This window comes from Orcinus orca, chromosome 20 (assembly GCF_937001465.1).
Source record: "Orcinus orca chromosome 20, mOrcOrc1.1, whole genome shotgun sequence".
NCBI lineage: Eukaryota > Metazoa > Chordata > Mammalia > Artiodactyla > Delphinidae > Orcinus > Orcinus orca.
The window spans coordinates 13,788,447-13,809,005 of record NC_064578.1 but is presented as its reverse complement, the minus strand read 5'-3'; the positions used below and the strand labels follow the sequence as shown (position 1 = coordinate 13,809,005).

At 44.9% G+C, this 20,559-nt stretch overlaps 1 protein-coding gene across 1 annotated transcript in view; it reads left to right on the top strand.

Moving 5' to 3' along the window:
• Window positions 1–20,559, top strand: part of HYDIN (HYDIN axonemal central pair apparatus protein) — a 440,857-nt gene that overhangs the window by 345,007 nt on the left and 75,291 nt on the right. Inside the window, exons 43-50 of the mRNA XM_049703807.1 lie at window positions 6,212–6,349; window positions 8,043–8,226; window positions 10,451–10,592; window positions 12,463–12,625; window positions 15,018–15,638; window positions 17,688–17,909; window positions 19,796–20,004; window positions 20,198–20,380. Coding sequence (XP_049559764.1) covers window positions 6,212–6,349; window positions 8,043–8,226; window positions 10,451–10,592; window positions 12,463–12,625; window positions 15,018–15,638; window positions 17,688–17,909; window positions 19,796–20,004; window positions 20,198–20,380 — 1,862 coding nt within the window. The remainder of the gene's footprint in view (window positions 1–6,211; window positions 6,350–8,042; window positions 8,227–10,450; window positions 10,593–12,462; window positions 12,626–15,017; window positions 15,639–17,687; window positions 17,910–19,795; window positions 20,005–20,197; window positions 20,381–20,559) is intronic.

Below are 20,559 nucleotides of genomic sequence, written 5' to 3'. Positions count from 1 at the left end.
ATAATCACCTTAAACATGAATGGATTAAATGCTCCAACCAAAAGACATGGGCTTGCTGAATGGATACAAAAACAAGACCCATATATATATGCTGTCTACAAGAGACCCACTTGAGACCTAGAGACACATACAGACTGAAAGTGAGGGGGTGGAAAAAGATATTCCATGCAAATGGAAATCAAAAGAAAGCTGGAGTAGCAATACTCATATCAGACAAAATAGACTTTAAAATAAAGAATGTTACAAGACACAAGGAAGGACACTACATAATGATCAAGGGATCAATCCAAGAAGAAGATATAACAATTATAAATATATATGCACCCAACATAGGAGCACCTCAATACATAAGGCAACTGCTAACAGCTATAAAAGAGGAAGTCAACAGTAACACAATAATAATGGGGGACTTTAACACCTCACTTACACTAATGGACAGATCATCCAAAATGAAAATAAATAAGGAAACAGAAGCTTTAAATGACATAATAGACCAGATAGATTTAATTGATATTTATAGGACATTCCATCCAAAAACAGCAGATTACACTTTCTTCTCAAGTGTGCATGGAACATTCTCCAAGATAGATCACATCTTGGGTCACAAATCAAGCCTCAGTAAATTTAAGAAAATTGAAATCATATCAAGCATCTTTTCTGACCACAGCGCTATGAGATTAGAAATGAATTACAAGGAAAAAAACGTAAAAAAAACAAACACATGGAAGCTAAACAATACACTACTAAATAACCAAGAGACCACTGAAGAAATCAAAGAGGAAATCAAAAAATACCTAGAGACAAGTGACAATGAAAACATGATGACCCAAAAGCTATTGGATGCAGCAAAAGCAGTTCTAAGAAGGAAGTTTATGGCTATACAAGCCTACGTCAAGAAACAAGAAAAATCTCAAACAATCTAACCTTACACCTAAAGGAACTAGAGAAAGAAGAACAAACAAAACCCAAAGTAAGCAGAAGGAAAGAAATCATAAAGATCAGATCAGAAGTAAATGAAATAGAGACAAAGAAAACAATGACAAAGATCAATAAAACTAAAAGCTGGTTCTTTGAGAAGATAAACAAAATTGATAAACCATTATCCAGACTCATCAAGAAAAAGAGGGAGAGGACTCAAATCAATAAAATTAGAAATGAAAAAGGAGAAGTTACAACAGACACTGCAGAAATACAAAGCATCCTAAGAGACTACTACAAGCAACTCTATGCCAATAAAATGGACAACCTGGAAGAAATGGACAAATTCTTAGAAAGGTATAACCTTCCGAGACTGAACCATGAAGAAAAAGAAAATATGAACAGACCAATCACAAGTAATGAAATTGAAACTGGATTAAAAATCTTCCAACAAACAAAAGTCCAGGACCAGATGGCTTCACAGGTGAATTCTATTAAACATTTAGAGAAGAGCTAACACCCATCCTTCTCAAACTCTTCCCAAAAATTGGAGAGGAAGGAACACTCCCAAACTCATTCTATGAGGCCACCATCACCCTGATACCAAAACCACACAAAGATACTACAAAAAAAGAAAATTACAGACCAATATCACTGATGAATATAGACCCAAAAATCCTCAGCAAAATACTAGCAAACAGAATTCAACAACACATTAAAAGGATCATACACCACGATCAAGTGGGATTTATCCCAGGGATGCAAGGATTCTTCAATATACGCAAATCAATCAACGTGATACACCATATTAACAAATTGAAGAATAAAAACCATATGATCATCTCAATAGATGCAGAAAAAGCTTTTGACAAAATTCAACCCCCATTTATGATAAAAACTCTCAAGAAAGTGGGCATAGAGGGAACCTACTTCAACATAATAAAGGCCAAATCCGAGCAACCCACAGCAAACATCATTCTCAAACGTGAAAAACTGAGAGCATTTCCTCTAAGATGAGGAAAAAGACAAGGTTGTCCACTCTTGCCACTATTATTCAACATAGTTTTGGAAGTCCTAGCCACGGCAATCAGAGGAGAAAAAGAAATAAAAGGAATACAAATTGTAAAAGAAGAAGTAAAACTGTCACTGTCTGCAGATGACATGATACTATACATAGAGAATCCTAAAGATGCCACCAGAAAACTACTAGCGCTAATCAATGAATTTGGTAAAGTTGCAGGATACAAAATTAATGCAGAGAAATCTCTTGCATTCCTATACACTAATGATGAAAAGTCTGAAAGAGAAATTAAGGAAACACTCCCATTTACCATTGCAACAAAAAGAATAAAATACCTAGGAATAAATCTACCTAGGGAGACAAAAGACCTATATGCAGAAAACTATACGACACTGATGAAAGAAATTAAAGATGATACCAACAGATGGAGAGATATACCATGTTCTTGGATTGGAAGAATCAATATTGTGAAAATGACTATACTACCCAAAGCAATCTACAGATTCAATGCAATCCCTATGAAATTACCAATGACATTTTTTTGCGGAACTAGAACAAAAAATCTTAAAATTTGTATGGAGACACAAAAGACCCCGAATAGCCAAAGCAATCTTGAGGGAAAAAAACGGAGCTGGAGGAATCAGACTCCCTGACTTCAGACTATACTATAAAGCTACAGTAATCAAGACAATATGGTACTGGCACAAAAACAGAGACATAGATCAATGGAACAGCATAGAAAGCCCAGAGATAGACCCACGCAGCTATGGTCAACTAACCTATGATAAAGGAAGCAAGGATATACAATGTAGAAAAGACAGTCTCTTCCATAAGTGGTGCTGGGAAAACTGGACAGCTACATGTAAAAGAATGAAATTAGAACACTCCCTAACACCATACACAAAAATAAACTCAAAATGGATTAGAGACCTAAGTGTAAGACTGGACACTATAAAACTCTTAGAGGAAAACATAGGAAGAAAACTCTTTGACATAAATCACAGCAATATCTTTTTTGACCCACCTCCTAGAGTAATGGAAATAAAAACAAAAATAAACAAATGAGACCTAATGAAACTTCAAAGCTTTTGCACAGCAAAGGAAGCCATAAACAAGACGAAAAGACAGCCCTCAGAATGGGAGAAAATATTTGGAAACGAATCAACAGACAAAGGATTAATCTCCAAAATATATAAACAGCTCATGCAGCTCAATATTAATAAAACAAACAACCCAATCCAAAAATGGGCAGAAGACCTAAATAGAGATTTCTCCAAAGAAGACGTACAGATGGCCAAGAAGCACATGAAAAGCTGCTCAACATCACTAATTGTTAGAGAAATGCAAATCAAAACTACAATGAGGTATCACCTCACACCAGTTAGAATGGGCATCATCAGGAAATCTACAAACAACAAATGCTGGAGAGGGTGTGGAGAAAAGGGAACCCTCTTGCCCTGTTGGTTGAAATGTCAATTGATTCTGCCACTATGGAGAACAGCATGGAGGTTCCTTAAAAAACTAAAAATAGAGCTACCATATGATCCAGCAATCCCACTACTGGGCATATATACCCAGAGAAAACCATAATTCAAAAAGACACATGCACCCCAGTGTTCATTGCAGCACTATTTACAGTAGCCAGGTCATGGAAGCAACCTGATTGCCCATCTACAGAGGAATGGATAAAGAAGATGTGGTACATATATACAGTGGAATATTACTCAGCCATAAAAAGGAACAAAACTGGGTCATTTGTTGAGACGTGGATGGATCTAGAGACTGTCATACAGAGTGAAGTAAGTCAGAAAGAGAAAAAAAAATATCGTATATTAACGCATATATGTGGAACCTAGAAAATGGTACAGATGAACCGGTTTGCAGGGCAGAAATAGAGACACAGATGTAGAGAACAAACGTATGGACATCCAGGGTGGAAAGCGGCAGGGGGGTTGGTGGTGGTGGTGTGATGAACTGGGCGATTGGGATTGACATGTATACACTGATGTGTGTAAAATTGGTGACTAATAAGAACCTGCTGTATAAAAAAATAAATTAAATTAAAAATTAAATAAATAAATAAATTTAAGACCACAAATCTCAAGTGGACTCTCAGATCTGCCCTAGTATATTTGCCCTCCATCTCTTCAAGATAGCTGTTTTATTGCCATTACCCCTCTCCAAACCTCTGAGACACTTTCCTCTTTCTCATTCTCAGCTACTGATCTCTCTTCTGGCTTCATGGAGGGCACAGCAACAACCAGAAGACAACCACCTTATCCTCCAACCACCAAACCTACCAGCCAACCTTCATTCTCACCTGGTGCTATGCCTTCCCTGCCCCAGAGTAACTGCCCCTGCTCTCATCCAAAGCCTGCCCCTGCTCTCATCCAAATCCTACCCCTACACATGAGCACTGGACTCCACCCCTTCTCTCTCATTCAAGGGCTCAATCCCTGCAGTTGTGTCCTCTCTCTCATTTGTTTATCTCCCCTGTCTGTTGAATCCTTCCTGTCATCATCTATGCATGCTGCATTACCTCCCAACTTTAAAATACTTTCCCACAGCCCCAGATCCCCCTACAGGTATTACCTCATCTCTCAGCTCCTCTCCATAGCTATTCCTCCAAAGGGTTGCTGGATGATTGCGTCCTTGTCCTCACCACCATTGTCTCTTCCACCTATTCCAGTGAGCCTTTGTCCTCACCACGGCACTGGCTACTCTTCTCAAGGTCATTGACCTTCATCTTGTCCAATCCAGTGGCCAGTTTTCTGTCCTCACCTCACGTGACCTCTTTGGCAGCTGATAACCCCCTCCTCCGGGAAACGCTTTCTTTACTTGGATTTCAGAACACCATGCACTTCTACTTTCCCATCTGCCTCATTAATGACTCTCTCCACTCCCCCAGTTTCTCCATCTCCTCCAGATTCCTAGGTTTTCAGAGTAGGCTAGGACTAAGTTATCTACTCTACTCTTTATAGATGATCTCATCCACTTCATTTCTTAAAGATATTTTCAGTATCCTTATGACTCTTAAATTTCTATCTCCAGCTCTAATTTCTCCCCACGCTCGGGTTCATATATCCAAACTCACATTAAATATCTCTACTGAATGGCTTCAAGATGTCTCAAAATTTATATGTCCAAAAATTGACACTTATTTACCACCAAAAAAACAAAACACTTATTTACCCCCAAAAAAACAAAACAAGAGAAGGCAAATGTTCTTCCTTCAGTCTTTCCTGTCTTAATAAATAACTTCACCACTTTCCAGCTTGCTCAGGTCAAAACTCAAGGAGTCATGCTTGATGCCTCTCTTTCTTTCATATCCCTTGCCAAATCCTATTGGCTCTACTTCCAGAATATACCCTGTATCAGCCACTTCCATCATGACTGTCCTTGTCCCTGCCGCCATCATCTGCTGCCTTGACCACAGAGATATCTAACTAACTAATCTTCCTGCTTCACTCTTGTTATCCTGTGCAGGTAGAGTGGTCTTTTAAAAAGCAAAACAGGATCATTTATCTGCCTCAAACTTGCCAACAACTTCCCATAATACTTGGAATAAAATCCAAATTCCTTACCGTCCTGCAAGCCCTGCATGTTCTGGCCTGACTGTATTTTCGACTTTAAGCCTGACCATCTTCCCCATTGCTCACTCAGCTGCAGTCGCCCTGGGCTCCTGTGTGCTTCCCACACACCCACAGCACACTCATGATGAGGGACCTTGCTGTTCCCTTTCACAAAGACCCATCTCTCAGGATCTGGTCTCTAAATAGCCGTTGTTAAACCCTGTCATGGTTCTTTATTCCCTTAACTGATTGTTTTCTTCCTTGCACTCATCACTCTCTGATATTATATCAGTGATCTGTATATTCATGTGCTCCTTTTCTGTCTCCCGCCCCCCATTTGAACACAAGGACCACGTGGGCAGCAACACTGCCAGCCTCGTTTGTGGTTGTATCCCTGGTACTAGAGGGGTCCCTGGTGCATCAAAAGTGTTCAATGAATATTTGTTGAATGCACGAACAAATGTTTGCTGTTCGGTACACGTATAAAGCACCTTCCACAGTGTTCCTGCTTGAAGGTTACAGCAGTTCTTTTAAGTGAGATAGGAATCTTCCATTTTACAGTGCAATCCCCATTTTACAGATGAGGAAATGAGACCCAGAGAGATGAGATGATTTTCCCGAGGTAATATGGCTCGTAAGTGTACGAGTTGTTGGAACACCAAGCTGGGTTCTAACTCTTGATCCTTCTTTCTCTGAACAGATTTCCTCCAGCCCTCTCCCCTCAGGACCCGCACAGCGCCGGCTCAGCCTCAGCACCAGTATTGGAGGTGATACCGGGCTTGTGAGCTGCGTGCTCCCTGAGGAGCTCTTCACTCAGATCCTGGCCGAGCGTATTCAGGTACGTCCACACCCACCTGCACAGAGATGCAGGGCTCACACATCGTCCCCATGCTGTGAGCTGAGATTCTGAGCCATCACCCACCCACAGCAGCTCAGAACCCAGGGGTCTTGGAGAGGAAAGATGGGTTTCTTCACCCTCTTTTGTCCTTTTGACACAGCCCTTGTCAGTCTCTGACCCTGGCTCAGTCTGCTGCCTGAAGCCACTCACCTTAAAGGACCAGTGGGCAGAAGGTAGCGCCTTCAAAACACACACACACAAAGACAGACTCATGGTACAGCCCTACAGTGGTATGTTAAAAATTATAACGTGGAGCCATGAAAAGTTAGAATTTGGAGCTATGTTAATTGTGGTAAAGGTAAGTTTTCAATATGTTGTTAACTGAAAAAAGCAGATTATGAAGTAGTATGTAAAGCACAATTATATTTCTCTAAAAATATTTACAAATGTATATCATACACATAGTAAAAACACTTAAAGTACATGTTAACTGTGGTTATCTTTGAATAGCAAGATTATAGGTTTATAACCTTCATACATTTCTGAATTATTTTATAATGATATATTGCTGTTAAAATCAGAAGCACAATAACTGTTTCTTTTTGCTTTGATTTTTCATAAGTGGTGTACAGTTAAAAGAAAACTAGATCCGCAGGATTTGGGAGTGTTTGCTGCTTATGGCTTACAGAGAACTAAATTGTTCACCGTGTCCTAGAGTTCTGTGTTTGCTTTGGTTTTCGAAAATGGGCCACACTATTAATTGCGCATTTAAATATAACAAAATTAGACTTGAGTTTCCCGGAAGAGGAGGAATGTCATCACCAGAAGTGATTCGTGTTAAGGTTTGAACTCACTACTGCATTAAAGGTACTGTTGCTCTCAGGTGATTTGAGCTAAGCGGTCTAGTAAGTGTGCAGGTGTTTCCTGCACCCAGATAAAGGCTGAGAATCATTGGTAAAGCCCACAGTAAGCCAGGAGAGCCGTGCTACTCAAAGTACTGGCCTCTGATGAGATGCGGAGCTGGCCCTGCTTCCTTTATTGACAAAGCCTTCCTACAAGGCAAAGAAAACCAGCAGCTAAACTAAATAGTGTATTTACTGATTGTAGTAGTTGATTTTCTGACACAAGATTCTTGTCTCGTCAAAAACTGGTAGTATTCAGTTCCTAGCCAATGGTGGCTAGTCTGTGCACTACACTTTAAGTAACACTGCTGCACAGCCAAGGGTGTTCTACAATAGCTAATGTTATCAAAACCATTACACTCCAAGGCAGGAATACCACTAAGGAAGATACAAATGGCCCATCTGCTACAGCTGCCCTTGCTGCATGGGGACACCTTTCCTTTGCATCTTCCTTCCCTGTACTTCATGGATCTTCCCAGACCCTCGCTTTAACATTTAGTTTGTCTTCTTTATCTCTATAGAGACAGAATAAATCCTTTACTCTACAAATATGTATGGTAAAGATCTTTCATGACTGCTAAAATGTTTTTATTTTTCTCTCTTATTTAATTACAGCCCCTGGAATCTAGCAGGTGGAAGGGCAGTTGAATGGGATTTTCATCCAGACCCAGTAGGTCTGCAGAACCAATTGCAGCACCAGTAAAAGCACCAACAAAAGAACAAGCAACTTTTCTCCTTAGAGAACAGATGATCTTGTGGCCACAGTAACTGTCTCTGCTCTCTGGTTTCAGCTGAGTGACTGCTACCGAGGAGTGGTGTTTGACAGCCTGGAGACGCTCTTTGCTCAGAATGCGGCTTCGGCTCTCCTCTGCCTGCTGAAGGCCATTGGCACCCGGGAGCATATCTATGTCATCAACGTGGCCCAAGATTATGCAGCCATGAAGGCAGAGGAGAAGGCCAAAAAGGAGCAAGAAGGCAAGCCCATACCCTCCTAGGCTGTCCGTCCCAAGCCCTACAGGTCTTTCCTTTAAACAGAGCTCTAGGCTTTTTACAGTCCTTCCATGCCATGGTTTACATGAAACTATTACATTTGCCATCTCATTGGCACCCCGCCTCTGCCCTGGAAGGTGGCTGGGAGTTCTTATTTCTACTTTTCATGTGAACGAACTGAGACACAAGTGACCTTTTGAGAGATTATAGAAGGAAGGATGAACCCAGATCTTCTGACTGCAGGCACCTTCCTCTTTCCCCCATCACACTGCATCCCTTCATCTTCTCTGTAATTACAGCCTAGCTGAGGGGACCCGATCACAGGTCCCATCCTGACTCAGTTGACGCATTAGCTTGTCGGTTTTAAGTCAACTGTGCATTTCCTATAAGACCAGAGGTGCTGATCACTTTATGAAACAATTTCTACATCTTAGCCTACCGTGTACCAGGCACTGCAGCAGACATGGTGTACGCTGTAAATGTCTTTAAATGACACTTTGGGTCATTTAATGCTCACAACAACCCTATGAAGATTGCTGCCCCAATTCTACAGATGAGGAAAATGAGGCTCAGAGGTATCCAAAGTCTTGTGTAAGGTCACATCGCAAATCAGTAAGATCTGTGTAACTCTGAACCCTTTTCTTTTTTGTCATTACATCAGTGGCCTGGAAAAAGTTTTCAACGATTGAAAAATACATACACACACACAAAGAAAGTAATGTTAGCTTAAGTTCCTGGTTGAGTCGGAAGCAGACCCAGCTGGCCGCATCACTGCCCTTCCTAACTCAGCCTTACTTCTCTCTTCTAGAACAATCTACACCAATCATAATGCTTTTCCATTTAAGGAGACATTTGCAAACACTGAGCTCTCTTAGTTCTTAAACAGAACTCAAAGATTGCTTCCTTTTATTCTCATGCAGAGAAAAATTAGAAAGAACGACCAGGCATCTCTCGGCAGTATTTCAACATCTAGATTCCTAGTTTTCCAGAAAGCTCATTTCCCCTCAGTGATCAACTTTTAGAAAAAAGTATCTCTTTTCATTTTCTCAATCATCTGTAGATTGAAGTTTTAGTTTTTCACAGTTTCCATATGGGCTCCTAGTCCCTGAATCATTTTTAAAAATCCAGAGGGAGCGTACAGTAGCAATATTATTATATTAAAATCTAATTTTTATTGAACATTTATGAATGTGCCAGGCGCTGGGCTAGGTACCTTACACGATTGCTTATTTGATCTCCACAACAGCCCTATGAAGGAGGAATTATCATTCTGACTTGTTACTATCCCTCGGTAAGTGTCAGAGAAAGAACTCAGGATGTAGATCTCCGAGGCCAAAGCTCAACCTTACAGAAATGTCAGGTGAGAATGTGGTGCTGGTGAAGGTGCAGAAGAAGCTGAGTGCCTTCGTGCCGAGGGTGAACCACACCTCAGGACCTGTAGGGTGTGGAAGGCGGTTCCCCTTGGTCTGCAAGTGGTTGTTTCGCCCTGAGCACTTTGGGGGCATATGTTAATAATAGGTAAAGTCAGTGCGTGGTATGTTACTTTGCTCCTATAACAAATTACTTCAAACTTGGTGACTTAACACAGATTTATTATCTTACAGTCCTGGAGGTCAGAAGTCCTAAAATTGAGGTGTCAGTAGAGCCACGTTCCTGTGGAGGCTCTAGGGGAGACTCCTTTCCCTTGCCTTTTCCAGCTTCTAGAGGCTGCCTGTATTTCTTGGCTCGTGGTCCCTGCCTCGCAGCTCTCTGACCCCTGCCTCCATCGTCACATCTGCTTCTCTCCCTCTGCTTCTTCGTCACATCTTCTTGGGCCTGACCCTCCTGCCTCCCTCTAGTGGGCCTCTTTGATTGTATTGGGCCCACTCAGATAATCCAGGATAATCTCCCCAACTCAAGGTCCTTAATATAATCACATCTGCAGAGTCCTTTCTGCCATGTAAGCTAGCATATTCACAGGTTCTGGGTATTAGGACGGGGACCTCTCTGGGGCCTCTATTCAGCCTGCCACAGATGGAAACCAATTTGGGAACTGTGTGAATGCAGGAAACCCCACCAGCGATTAGGAATGCCGCCTGTGGCACCAGCCACCTCTCACTGTCACACACCCTCCGCAGCCTGTTTAGGCTGAGAGCTAAACCACAGGGGAACCCTGCAGCCAAAGCTGCTGAGTGAGTTTTCCCCACCTTCCTGTTTATTCCCCCGACAGAACACAAACGCAGGGAAGCGCTTCAGAGAGAGAAGGAGCGTCTGCAAAACATGGATGAGGAAGAATATGATGCCTTGACGGAGGAGGAGAAAATAGTGTTCAATCGAGAGGTTCAGCAGGCCCTCCGGGAGAGGAAGAGAAGGTCAGTGTCAGGGGCTTGTCAGAACGGAAGCGCAGCCCCGGGGAGCAACTTCCGTCAGGCACACGGCCCATCCCAGAGACCGTGGTCATCCGGGGTGGAGGAGCGGGGGAGCAGTGGCCACAGGAGACCCAGGAGGATGAATTGCTGAGAGCAGAGACACATATCTTACACATCCAGGGCGCTGGTTGCTGCAGCCTTGCCAGGTCTCCATTCTCCTCTCCTTCCTTCTTTCTTGGGGACAGCTGGGACTCAGGGAAAGGTTATGTAATTTGATGAGGGGAGGGGCTTCTGGCCCCTGTGCTGTCCTGGGGCTCCTGCTGGCTCCCCGTGACAATTGTGGCTCATCAACTTCTGTGCTCAGGTGTCCACAGCTGGTGACCCAGGGGACATTCTTGTGACATGGGCATGGTGGTTGCCCCTGCATAACTCAGCCATTTCTCCTCCTTCCCTGGCTACCATCTTGGCCTTTGGTGGTGCTGTCCATTCCCTGAGGTCTGACCGCCTCTCTCACTTGATCCTCAGCCTGGGCAGTTCATCAGAGACCCTGGGCAGGCTCCCAAGCCAGTCCTCTCAGCCACCTTCTGTGCCTATCCCTGGGGACCACACAGGAACGACTGGATCCCCTCCACACCACCCAAGACACTTAGGCCACTATCTTGGGCCATCTCAGATACAGGTGGACAGCGAGAAATACGTCCTTTCTGCCCTCAGGTCTTCAAACATGCCAAGGGAGGGGGTCCTATTTCCTATCCCTCCTTAGGATTCCAAACATTGGAGGGGGAAGGCCAAGATGCCTGCCTACAATTTAACCCCCTTCTGTCCTCTCCCTCCACCTCCAGACTCCTCCCACTGGCCCAAAAGAGCTTTCATGTCCTCTGCAGTATGCAGTACATATACCCTCATCTCTTCTCCTGCATGGTCTACTGTAAATATGCCCAGTCCTCCAGAGGTATGCAAATCCCAGCTTTGGGATTTCAAAGGAGTCGCTTTTCTTTCTCATCCAGTTCATTACTTTCAGGCGTTCATCTCACAGTGGACTTAGGAAATGCAAATCTGATCCTCCAAGGTCAGCAGTGACTTGTTTGTATCACACACACACACACACACACACACACACACACGAAGTAATGAAGTCATGATGAGTCAGCTTCAGTGGACAGAGAGCCACAGCAGCTGGGGACAACTAGGGATTCCCAGAGATGAAAATAGATGGATTTCATATCTTCAGAAATGCTATCCCCTCCACTCTTGTTTGTACTTGGTGCCCAGGCTTGGTGCCCTCTCTGCCATTAGCAGCAGGGCAAACACGTTTGAATCCATAGCTGGAAAGGAAAGAAAGAGAAGGAAAGAGAGGAATGTGGCCTTCAGCTCCAGCACCATGGCTCCGAGCTAGCCAGGGTGGGGACTGCTCTTAAAAACACCATTTCTTCTTATCTAAACCCACGACGTGAGTGTAGGAAGGAAGCTGGGCCTCATCTGTACCGATATCAGAACGATCTTTGAAAGTTGCTTTTTAAAAGTGCTAACATCAAGCTTATTTCCAGCCCTTGCCTCACTCTCCTGTGAAAGGAGTTTGGAATAGAAATACAGATTAGTTGAGAATTCCACTTAGTTGAGCTTCAATTATCAGTTTTGCTGAATGACCATTCAAAGATAGACGTGAGCCGTCCTCTCCTCCTTTCTTTCCTTCTTTCCTTCTCTTCCCTCCCTTCCTTCTTCCTTCCTTCCTGTATACCCAGCTTTCTTTGTTCCTTCTTTTTATGCCCGAGAAAGCTCTGCCCCATGTCCTCCCACCACGTGATCCCAGGCAGGGGAGGGGCTTGGGCAGGAGGGCCTCTGGACTCTGTTTTCTCTGCCTGGCTTGATGAAGGGAGCTGGAGAGACTGTCAAAGGAGATGCTGGAAAAGAAGCTACAGCAGGAGCTTGAGCGGCAGAAGGAAGAAGATGAGCTAAAACGGAGGAACAAAAAGCCAAAGCAGGGACCCATGAAGGAGGAGCAGCCCGTGAAGAAATCTCAGACACCAAGTCGGCAGGTAGCAGCCCTCACTCGTCCCTTAGCAAAGGGCAGGCACAGAGGGGTCCACCACTGCACCCAGCCAGTCAGCCCAGCACACTTCCCCTCCAAAGAACTGACCGGAGACTGTGTAGATGTTGTGGTGGTGCAGAAGGTAGGAGGAAAGGGACCAACATTTGTTGATCACTGACTCTGCCTCCAGGGCTGTCTTATGCTTCGCCTAATCCTGCCCTTTTGTGTCCTGCTGTCCCTCGGAGCTTCATAGACATGAACCCCATCTGAGGTTGAACAGGATAAAGCCATACCGGTTGTGTGTGAGCACAGACCTGGCTCTTTCCACTGTCCCCTGCAGTCCCCTGGATGGTGCTAAATAGGCTAGTAGGAAAGAGTTGCCTCCAGTGAGCCACCAAGTCAGTGTGTTCAACCAAGGGCTGATCCTTGCCAACAGTCAAGGGAGATGCTCCAGCATAAGCTGTCCTTGCGTTTATCAGCCTGCCAAGCTCAGCTGTCACGTCTCTGCCCTCCGTGATACGGGAAGGGCAGAATGGCCAGAGCTGTGCCCAGGATGGCGCTGGTGGCCAAGGGGTGTGGCTAGCTGGTGTGCACAGCGGCCATTCCAGCATCGGGAGTTCTGAGGGTGAAACTAAAGCCAGACTCCCAGACGAGATGCAGACCGATCCCAGGAGGTAGACATAAGGGCAAAGGACTCCGTGTCCAGGGATCCCCATCAGGTAGAGCTCAGGAAGGAGCAGGGTCTGAGTGCACAGAACTTCGGCACCAAAACAGGCACAAGAAACAAGCAGACCTGGAGTTCAGACTCCCGCAACCTTCCAGGTACAAGTCCTCCCCTCGGCAGGCCTATTCGTCCATGCAAAATCCACTTCTGCTTAGAACAGGGTGTCCAAACAGAACTCTCAGTGTCTTGGCAGTGACCTACAGATGGGGAATAATACAGTAGGCGCCAAGCCCCTCCCCTCCCTACACAACTACGGTGAGACACCCCCGCCCCGCCGGCAGACAGCCTTGCCAGCGGTTCTCTCAAGGCTGTAGAGAGGGCCAGGTGGAGGAGGAGTTGATGCAGTGCGGTGAGGTGAGTAGCCAACCTGGGCCGCTGCCTCCAAGCCTGAACTTAGGCAGGAACAGAGCTGTCACTGGGCTGTACTGCAGACAGTGATCATTAGACTGAACTGGACTTTATGTCATCAAAGAACGACCCAAAAGCCTTTGAAGCCTCCCAGAGGAGTTCATTGGAGAAGAGAAAATCAGAGCCCACAAAGCAGGTCTAAAAGGGCAGTAAGAAAGAGAATAAGGTTGGCTTCTCTATGCCAGCTTCATTATATAAATGCAGGTTTGTTTAAAAGGCTGGAGTGCAGCCAGATTCTAAACCCTCATCTGTTCCCAACAGTACTGATTATATACATAACCTGTATAATTTTAATAACTTGACATTAAGAGACCCTTTACTCTGCGGCAGACACTATTATAAGCTTTTTTAAAATTATTTTTACTGGAGTATAGTTGCTTTACAACGTTGTGTTAGCTTCTACTGCACAGCAAAACGAATCAGCCATGCATATACATATATCCCTTCCCTTTGGGATTTCCATCCCATTTAGGACACCACAGTGCATAAGCAGAGTTCCCAGTGCTGTACTGTATGTTCCCATCAGTTGTCTATTTTATACATAGTATCAACAGCATATATGTGTCAATTAGAGAGAGTCATACAGAGTGAAGTAAGTCAAAAAGAGAAAAACAGATATCATATATTAACATATATATGTGAATTTAGAAAAATGGTACAGATGACCTTATTTACCAAGCGGAAATAGAGACACTGGCATAGAGAACAAATGTATGGATACCAAGGGGGAGAGGGGTGGGGTGGGAGGAATTGGGATTGACGCTATTATAAGCTTTTTACAAGTATTCACACATTTAATCTTCAGTAGTCCTCTGAGGTACTTATTAATATTACTATCAACATTATACAGATAGGACAGAGATGTGAATTGCTCACCCAAGATCACACAGCTAGCAGGCCGTGCGACCAGGATTGGACCTCTACACTCTGGCCTCTCCCGAAGAGAGGATCATTTTGGGGATCCTTTCCCGCTGATCCTTCAAAACGGCAGCTCTCAACCACAAGTGCACATCACAGTTGCTGTGCACCTTTTACCAAGTGCATAATGCCAGGCCCCAGCCAGCTGTATGACAAGGAAGGACCACAGAATGGCTATTTTGAGAAAGGCCCCCAGGCGATTCTTAGGCACAGCCCTAGTGTGAATACGAGGTGCCTGGAATCGTATGAGGCCTTCTTACAAAACTAAACACCCTCTTGCTCTTCTTTATGCGATTTGCTCTCCCTTAAAGAACTCTTTTAAGAATAATTTATGTGTTTTGCCTCCTAGATTCTTACTTTTTCCAAACTAGAGCTGAAGAATGACACAATAGAAAGAAAAGTCTCTGTTAGGGAGCAGGTGGCTGCGGAGAAGGAAGAATTGAGCAAGAAGAAGAAGAACCAGCTGTCAGATATCAGCATGCTTGGGTTTCCTCTTGCACAGGAACAAGAGGACAGCGAAGGGGACTTCTGGAAGGACACTGACAAGAACATGGCCCAGAAGTTTAAGACCTATGAGTTGTCTCTGAAGGATATCCAGAACATCCTCACGTACTGGGACCGGAAGGAAGGAGTTCTGCTGCATCATACCGCGGCCGAGGATGCGAGCCATGAGTCCGGAACCGACCAGCGCCAGGTTCCGCCGTCGTCGTCGGGTGGTCGCCGAGGCCGCAAGGACCGGGAGAGGGAGCGCGCGGAGAGGGAGCGCCTGGAGCGGGCGAGGGCCGAGAGGGAGCGGCTAGAGAAGCTCCGCACTCAGGAGGAGCGCAGCGAGGGGGGCGAGAGCAAGGAGGAGGACCACGAAGGGAAGAAGGATCTCGGTGTGCCCTTCATAAACATCCAGATGCCCGACTCCAAAGGCTCGAGCTGGAAGCAGGCCCTGGAGAATGACAGGCTTCCCAAAGCGGAGCAGGTACAGGCTCTTCTCCAGGATGGGAGCCAGGGAGCTGTGCGGTGCTAATCCTCGTAAAAGTGTTGCTTTCAACACAAAATCCATATCCCCTTTATTCCATTAATCTCTGATGCCCCTTTGGATATAAGACAATAATGCCTAAAAGGACCTTTTTCTATGTGGTGAAACATCCATAGAGGGTTCCACAGATCTCAACCATTCCATCTAGCCTCGTAAAAAGCCACCTGTAAAGTTGATTTTTAACATTGACAGTCTTATGTTGGGGGTTGGCAAGGCAGGTATACTTTGGGGTGACGCAAGTGGCTCAACTATTCTAAAATTTCTTTCCCACAGGCTTCCTCCAGTGACAGAAATTATACTACCAGACAGCTTTTTGTTGCTAGAAACAAAACCATTGCATATCTAGAAGCCCCTTTGGCAGTGGTTTGGAGGGGATGATTATGATAGCCTTTTGTCCAGGGACAGACTTTTTCTGTGAAACGCCAGAAAGCAAATATTTGAGGCTGCAAGTCATACAGTCTCTGTCTTGATCCCCAACAATATGTAAATGAATGGGCGTGACTCTGTTCCAATACAACTTGATTTACAAAAGCAGGTAGCAAGTGAGATTTCACCAGAGGGCCACAGTTTGCCCACCTCTAGTTTAGTTTTTTTGTTTTTGTTTTTGTTTTTAATAAATTTTTTTTGGCTGTGTTGGGTCTTCGTTGTGGTGCGCGGGCCTCTCATTGCGGTGGCTTCTCTTATTGCGGAGTACGGGCTCTAGGCACATGGGCTTTGGTAGCTGTGGCACTCAGGCTCAGTAGTTGTGGCTTACGGGAGCTAGAGTGCAGGCTCTGTAGTTGCGGCACACGGGCTTCATTGCTCCGCAGCATGTGAGATCTTCCCAGACCAGGGCTCGAACCCGTGTCCCCTGCATTGGCAGGTGGATTCTTAACCACTGCGCCACCAGGGAGGTCCCTCTGGTTTAGTTTTTATCAGAAACTAGATGCAACCTTAAAAGGTAGGGAGTGGAGCCAGAGAGGAGTCCTAGGTCAGACTGTAGCTTAAAGAACTCCCTGCCTCTGTTAATTTAATAAGTGGTACAAATTATTCATCCCTTTCCTCACAGACGTTCTAAATCCTGGGAGTTAACTCTAGCTACATGTTAGTCAGGAAGTGTCTTCTGCTGTCTGACCCAGAGAATTAGAAACACAAGATTACATGAAGGTAGTTACTTGCTAGGCCTAACAGCCCATTTAGTCCATAGAATGGGCACTCAGATGGCCTAATTGTTGTGATGACAACAATTAATCAGGGGATAGCATCCTTATTCGCAGGGTTTTACAAGCTGAGAAGGAAGTTACTACTAGATTTTCAAGCCATCTGCTCTGGAGAATGCTCTCATTTATCATATATCAGAGTAGAATAGGAAAATGCTATAGGGATAAGTTGTCTCTCTCTCAAGTCTCTTTTTTTACTTTTCTCTTCATTCCCATCTTTTAACCCATTCCCAGAACCTTTGGTGGGTTTTTTTTTTTCTTCTTCTTTTCTGTATATGACCTGCTCCAGCCCTAACTCTCTTTCACCTTTGGAAAGAAAGAACACTTAAAGGTAAAAGAAAAATTAACAGGGGATCTGAAAATAAATGAAACAACTCTATGCTATAGACATCAGAACCTGAGGAGCTGGTCTCTTTAAACGGAGATTGTTTTTGAGTGCCTACTGTGTGCTAGGCCATGTGCTATATCGCCCTGGTTCCGGTCCTAATGGGCTTTACAGTCCAGTTGCAAAGACAGACAGTTATAATAAAATGACAAGCGTTATGATAAGAGAGGGAGCCCGCAGCCCACAGCAAGAGCCCCAGCCGGGTCTGGGGGCGTGGGGATCTGGAAGGACCTGCAGAGCTGTGTCAGAGACCCTTTACATGCTGTCCCTGACCCAAGCCCATCTCAGGGCATCATAAAATTGACAGAAAGGAGGGAGAGTCTGAGCGTCCTGTGCTCACTCAGGGAGGCAGTTAGGGGTAGCCCACCCTCTGCACAGGAAATTAATCTTGGGCTTTTCCTTTAGATCCTAGACCTCTTGGGCCTGGGGTCCTCTGGACCACCCATCCCGCCGCCTACCTTATTCTCACTCATCTCCTACCCTGTGAAGCGGCTGCCTTTGGCCATGACAGAAATCCTGGAGCATTTCATGTTTGTAACTCTACCGTCCAAAGAGCTCTCCCTGATGGAGGAGAAAAGAGAAGTGGAAGCAGAAGCAGAGCTTTCAGCCACCCCAACCTCCTCAAAGGTAAAGGGAGCAGCTTATCCTCCTGACCTTGGCGGGAGTTCAGTCGGGCCCTCCACGTGGCCAGAAAAAGCAGTGTTGGGTGTCGTACTCACTGGGGTGTTTCCCTCTACTCTCTGGGGATTCAGCCTGAACCTCCCTAAGCTGCACCTTCCCCAGGTCTGACTCTTCCTACTCCCCTAAGAAGAGACTGAAAATGACCGATTCTTACCTTCCAACCTTTGCAATTCCTGTGGATGGTTTAGGGAACTTGCCGAATCACTCTGCAGCTCATCTGCAAGAAAAAGTAAGCAGCAAAACTATCTCTTTTAAAGAGATATCAGAATGTATTGTGAATCCAAGGTAATTTACACAGTGCATAAGTTTACAAGCATCAACAGATACAAGTTAAGGCAACACGCACCATTAGAGAAAGGACAGATTATTAAAGAAATTATATGGGGAAGATTGGATATTTTGGATAAAGTTGCTTTTTAATCTCCTTGCCTGACACAATACAGTAAGATTAATTCCACCTGGATTAAAAATATAAGTGATCAAAATGAAATCATGTAAAAGTAGAAAATATATATTACATATACAATTAGTGGAATAAATCACAAAGCGAAAATAGATTTGACCGATCATATGCAGAATGCATGGATATTAAAAATTAGGGAGGGGCTTTTTATTCCCAGAGGAGTATGGGGGCCCAAAATTTGAATCTCCCCACACAGCCTCCTTCGTATAAACCATGCATGTCAGCAAAAAACAAATAAAATCAGCAGCAAATAAAGTCACCTCTAGCCCCTGCCTACAGCTCAGTTAGGTAACAGAGAGCCCCAAACTTCAGTTTAATAAGTAAGTCGGAAATCAACATCTGAGGTCCCAGCATTGGTGGGCAGGCCTTACTTGAGCAGAGTCCAATAAAAAAGATAAAGAAGAAAATATTGCCACCATCAGAGGTGACTATTACACCAACCTCTTTTCTGAAAACTGACCACTAAGAGGCAAGAGTTTAGCATTCTTTAACTTACGGTTTTAGGAGGAACTCTAGTTCATCTCCAACGGATGAAGGAAAGCGCTTCTTTCTAGAAGAATGGCAGCTAAAACTATAGGAGGCATGGTAGAATTTAAAAAGTACTGGTGTACCCAAGGACATAATTGATTAAGGAGCGCCAGTGGATACCCACAGTGCTGGTTTGTCAGGGAACAAGACTCTCACTCTGAGCCAGAGCATCACCCCACAGGTGACCGGCTGGTTACAAAGGGGAAGGTCCACTTTGCCATGGCCACGATCTGGCGGGCACCGCTGCAGCCACACAGACACACTTTGCGTCTATAATCAGGGGTCAGCCTGACATTATTTGTCTCCCATCGTGATGGAGTGCGGTGTACACAGCATCATCTCTGAATCTAATCAAGCTTTTAAATCTAATTTTCAGTTTACATGAAATGCGGCAAATAAAGGAATAAGTTAAATGACACTCTGAGAATAGTTAGGAAATTTGCAGGCTATGGAGTATTCTGTAAGAATACGGATCTGGTCTCTGCCAAAAGTCAGTGTGATTGGGAGGGAGGGAGGGGTCTAGATTAAAAGATATTAAGGAAACGCAACGACAAAATGCAATATAGGAACATACTCCCTGCCAGCTTCAAGCGTTCTCTGGAGTTTTGGCCTCCTCCTCAGGGAATGAGGTGCCAAGGAGAGCACTAGACTCTCTCCACTCTACCTCTTCCCTTGTACCCTAGTGTCATAGGCTGGGCCCTGCTGCTCTAGGCAGCCTCCAGCCTCCTGAACCTGCAGCGCAGTCACCGCAGACTGTAGGCATATGGCATGGGCGTCTCTGTCTCCTGCTCCTGTGTTCATAAGATGAATGTTTAAGACCCGGTGCTCATTTTTAATTAAGACCCAGGAGGAGCAGACCACCTCATCTAAGGGGAGCAGACAGAAAACTAAAGAAAAAACAGATCAGACCCGCGAGACTCAGAAGGAGAAACGTCGCATGGCCTCCGACAGGAAGGGCCTTTCTGGGGGAACCTCTGGAACCACTGCTCCCCTGTCAGACATAGAGGAGAACAACCTCTCTGAGCAGCATTCACAGGAGAAATTCCCCAGGTGGGCCTCGGAGCAGCCCAGGGAGGGGAAGGCTGAAGCCCCAGATGGAGGGTGTGGCTGTCACGGCACCAGATGGGAACAGGGCGGTCATGCCTATAACCCCAGCAGGACCAGACTCCTCCCAGGCACCAATCCTGTCTTCTCTTGGCCCGAAGGAAGCGTTCTCACTTTAAAAGCCTGTGTTCATTTTCAGGCTGAACCATTTCCGGTGGATCGTACCAGCCAATGGTGAGGTGACATTGCAAGTGCACTTCTCTTCCAATGATCTTGGGATCTTTGACCAAACGTTTAACTTTGAGATCCTTGGAACTCACCGCCAATACCAGCTTTATTGCCGAGGTGTCTGCACTTACCCATACATTTGCCAAGACCCAAAGTAAGTGTACTTTGTTTTGAAAAGAAAAGGTTGACAGATACATTTTCATTTTCCCCCATGGTGCCCTGAACCAGATGCCTCTTAATACAAATGTGGAACTGGGACAGCATCTCAGGCCCTCTTGTACTGGGCTCCAAAGTCAAAGTCCTGTGACATTGACTAAGTCACAGGAATGATAT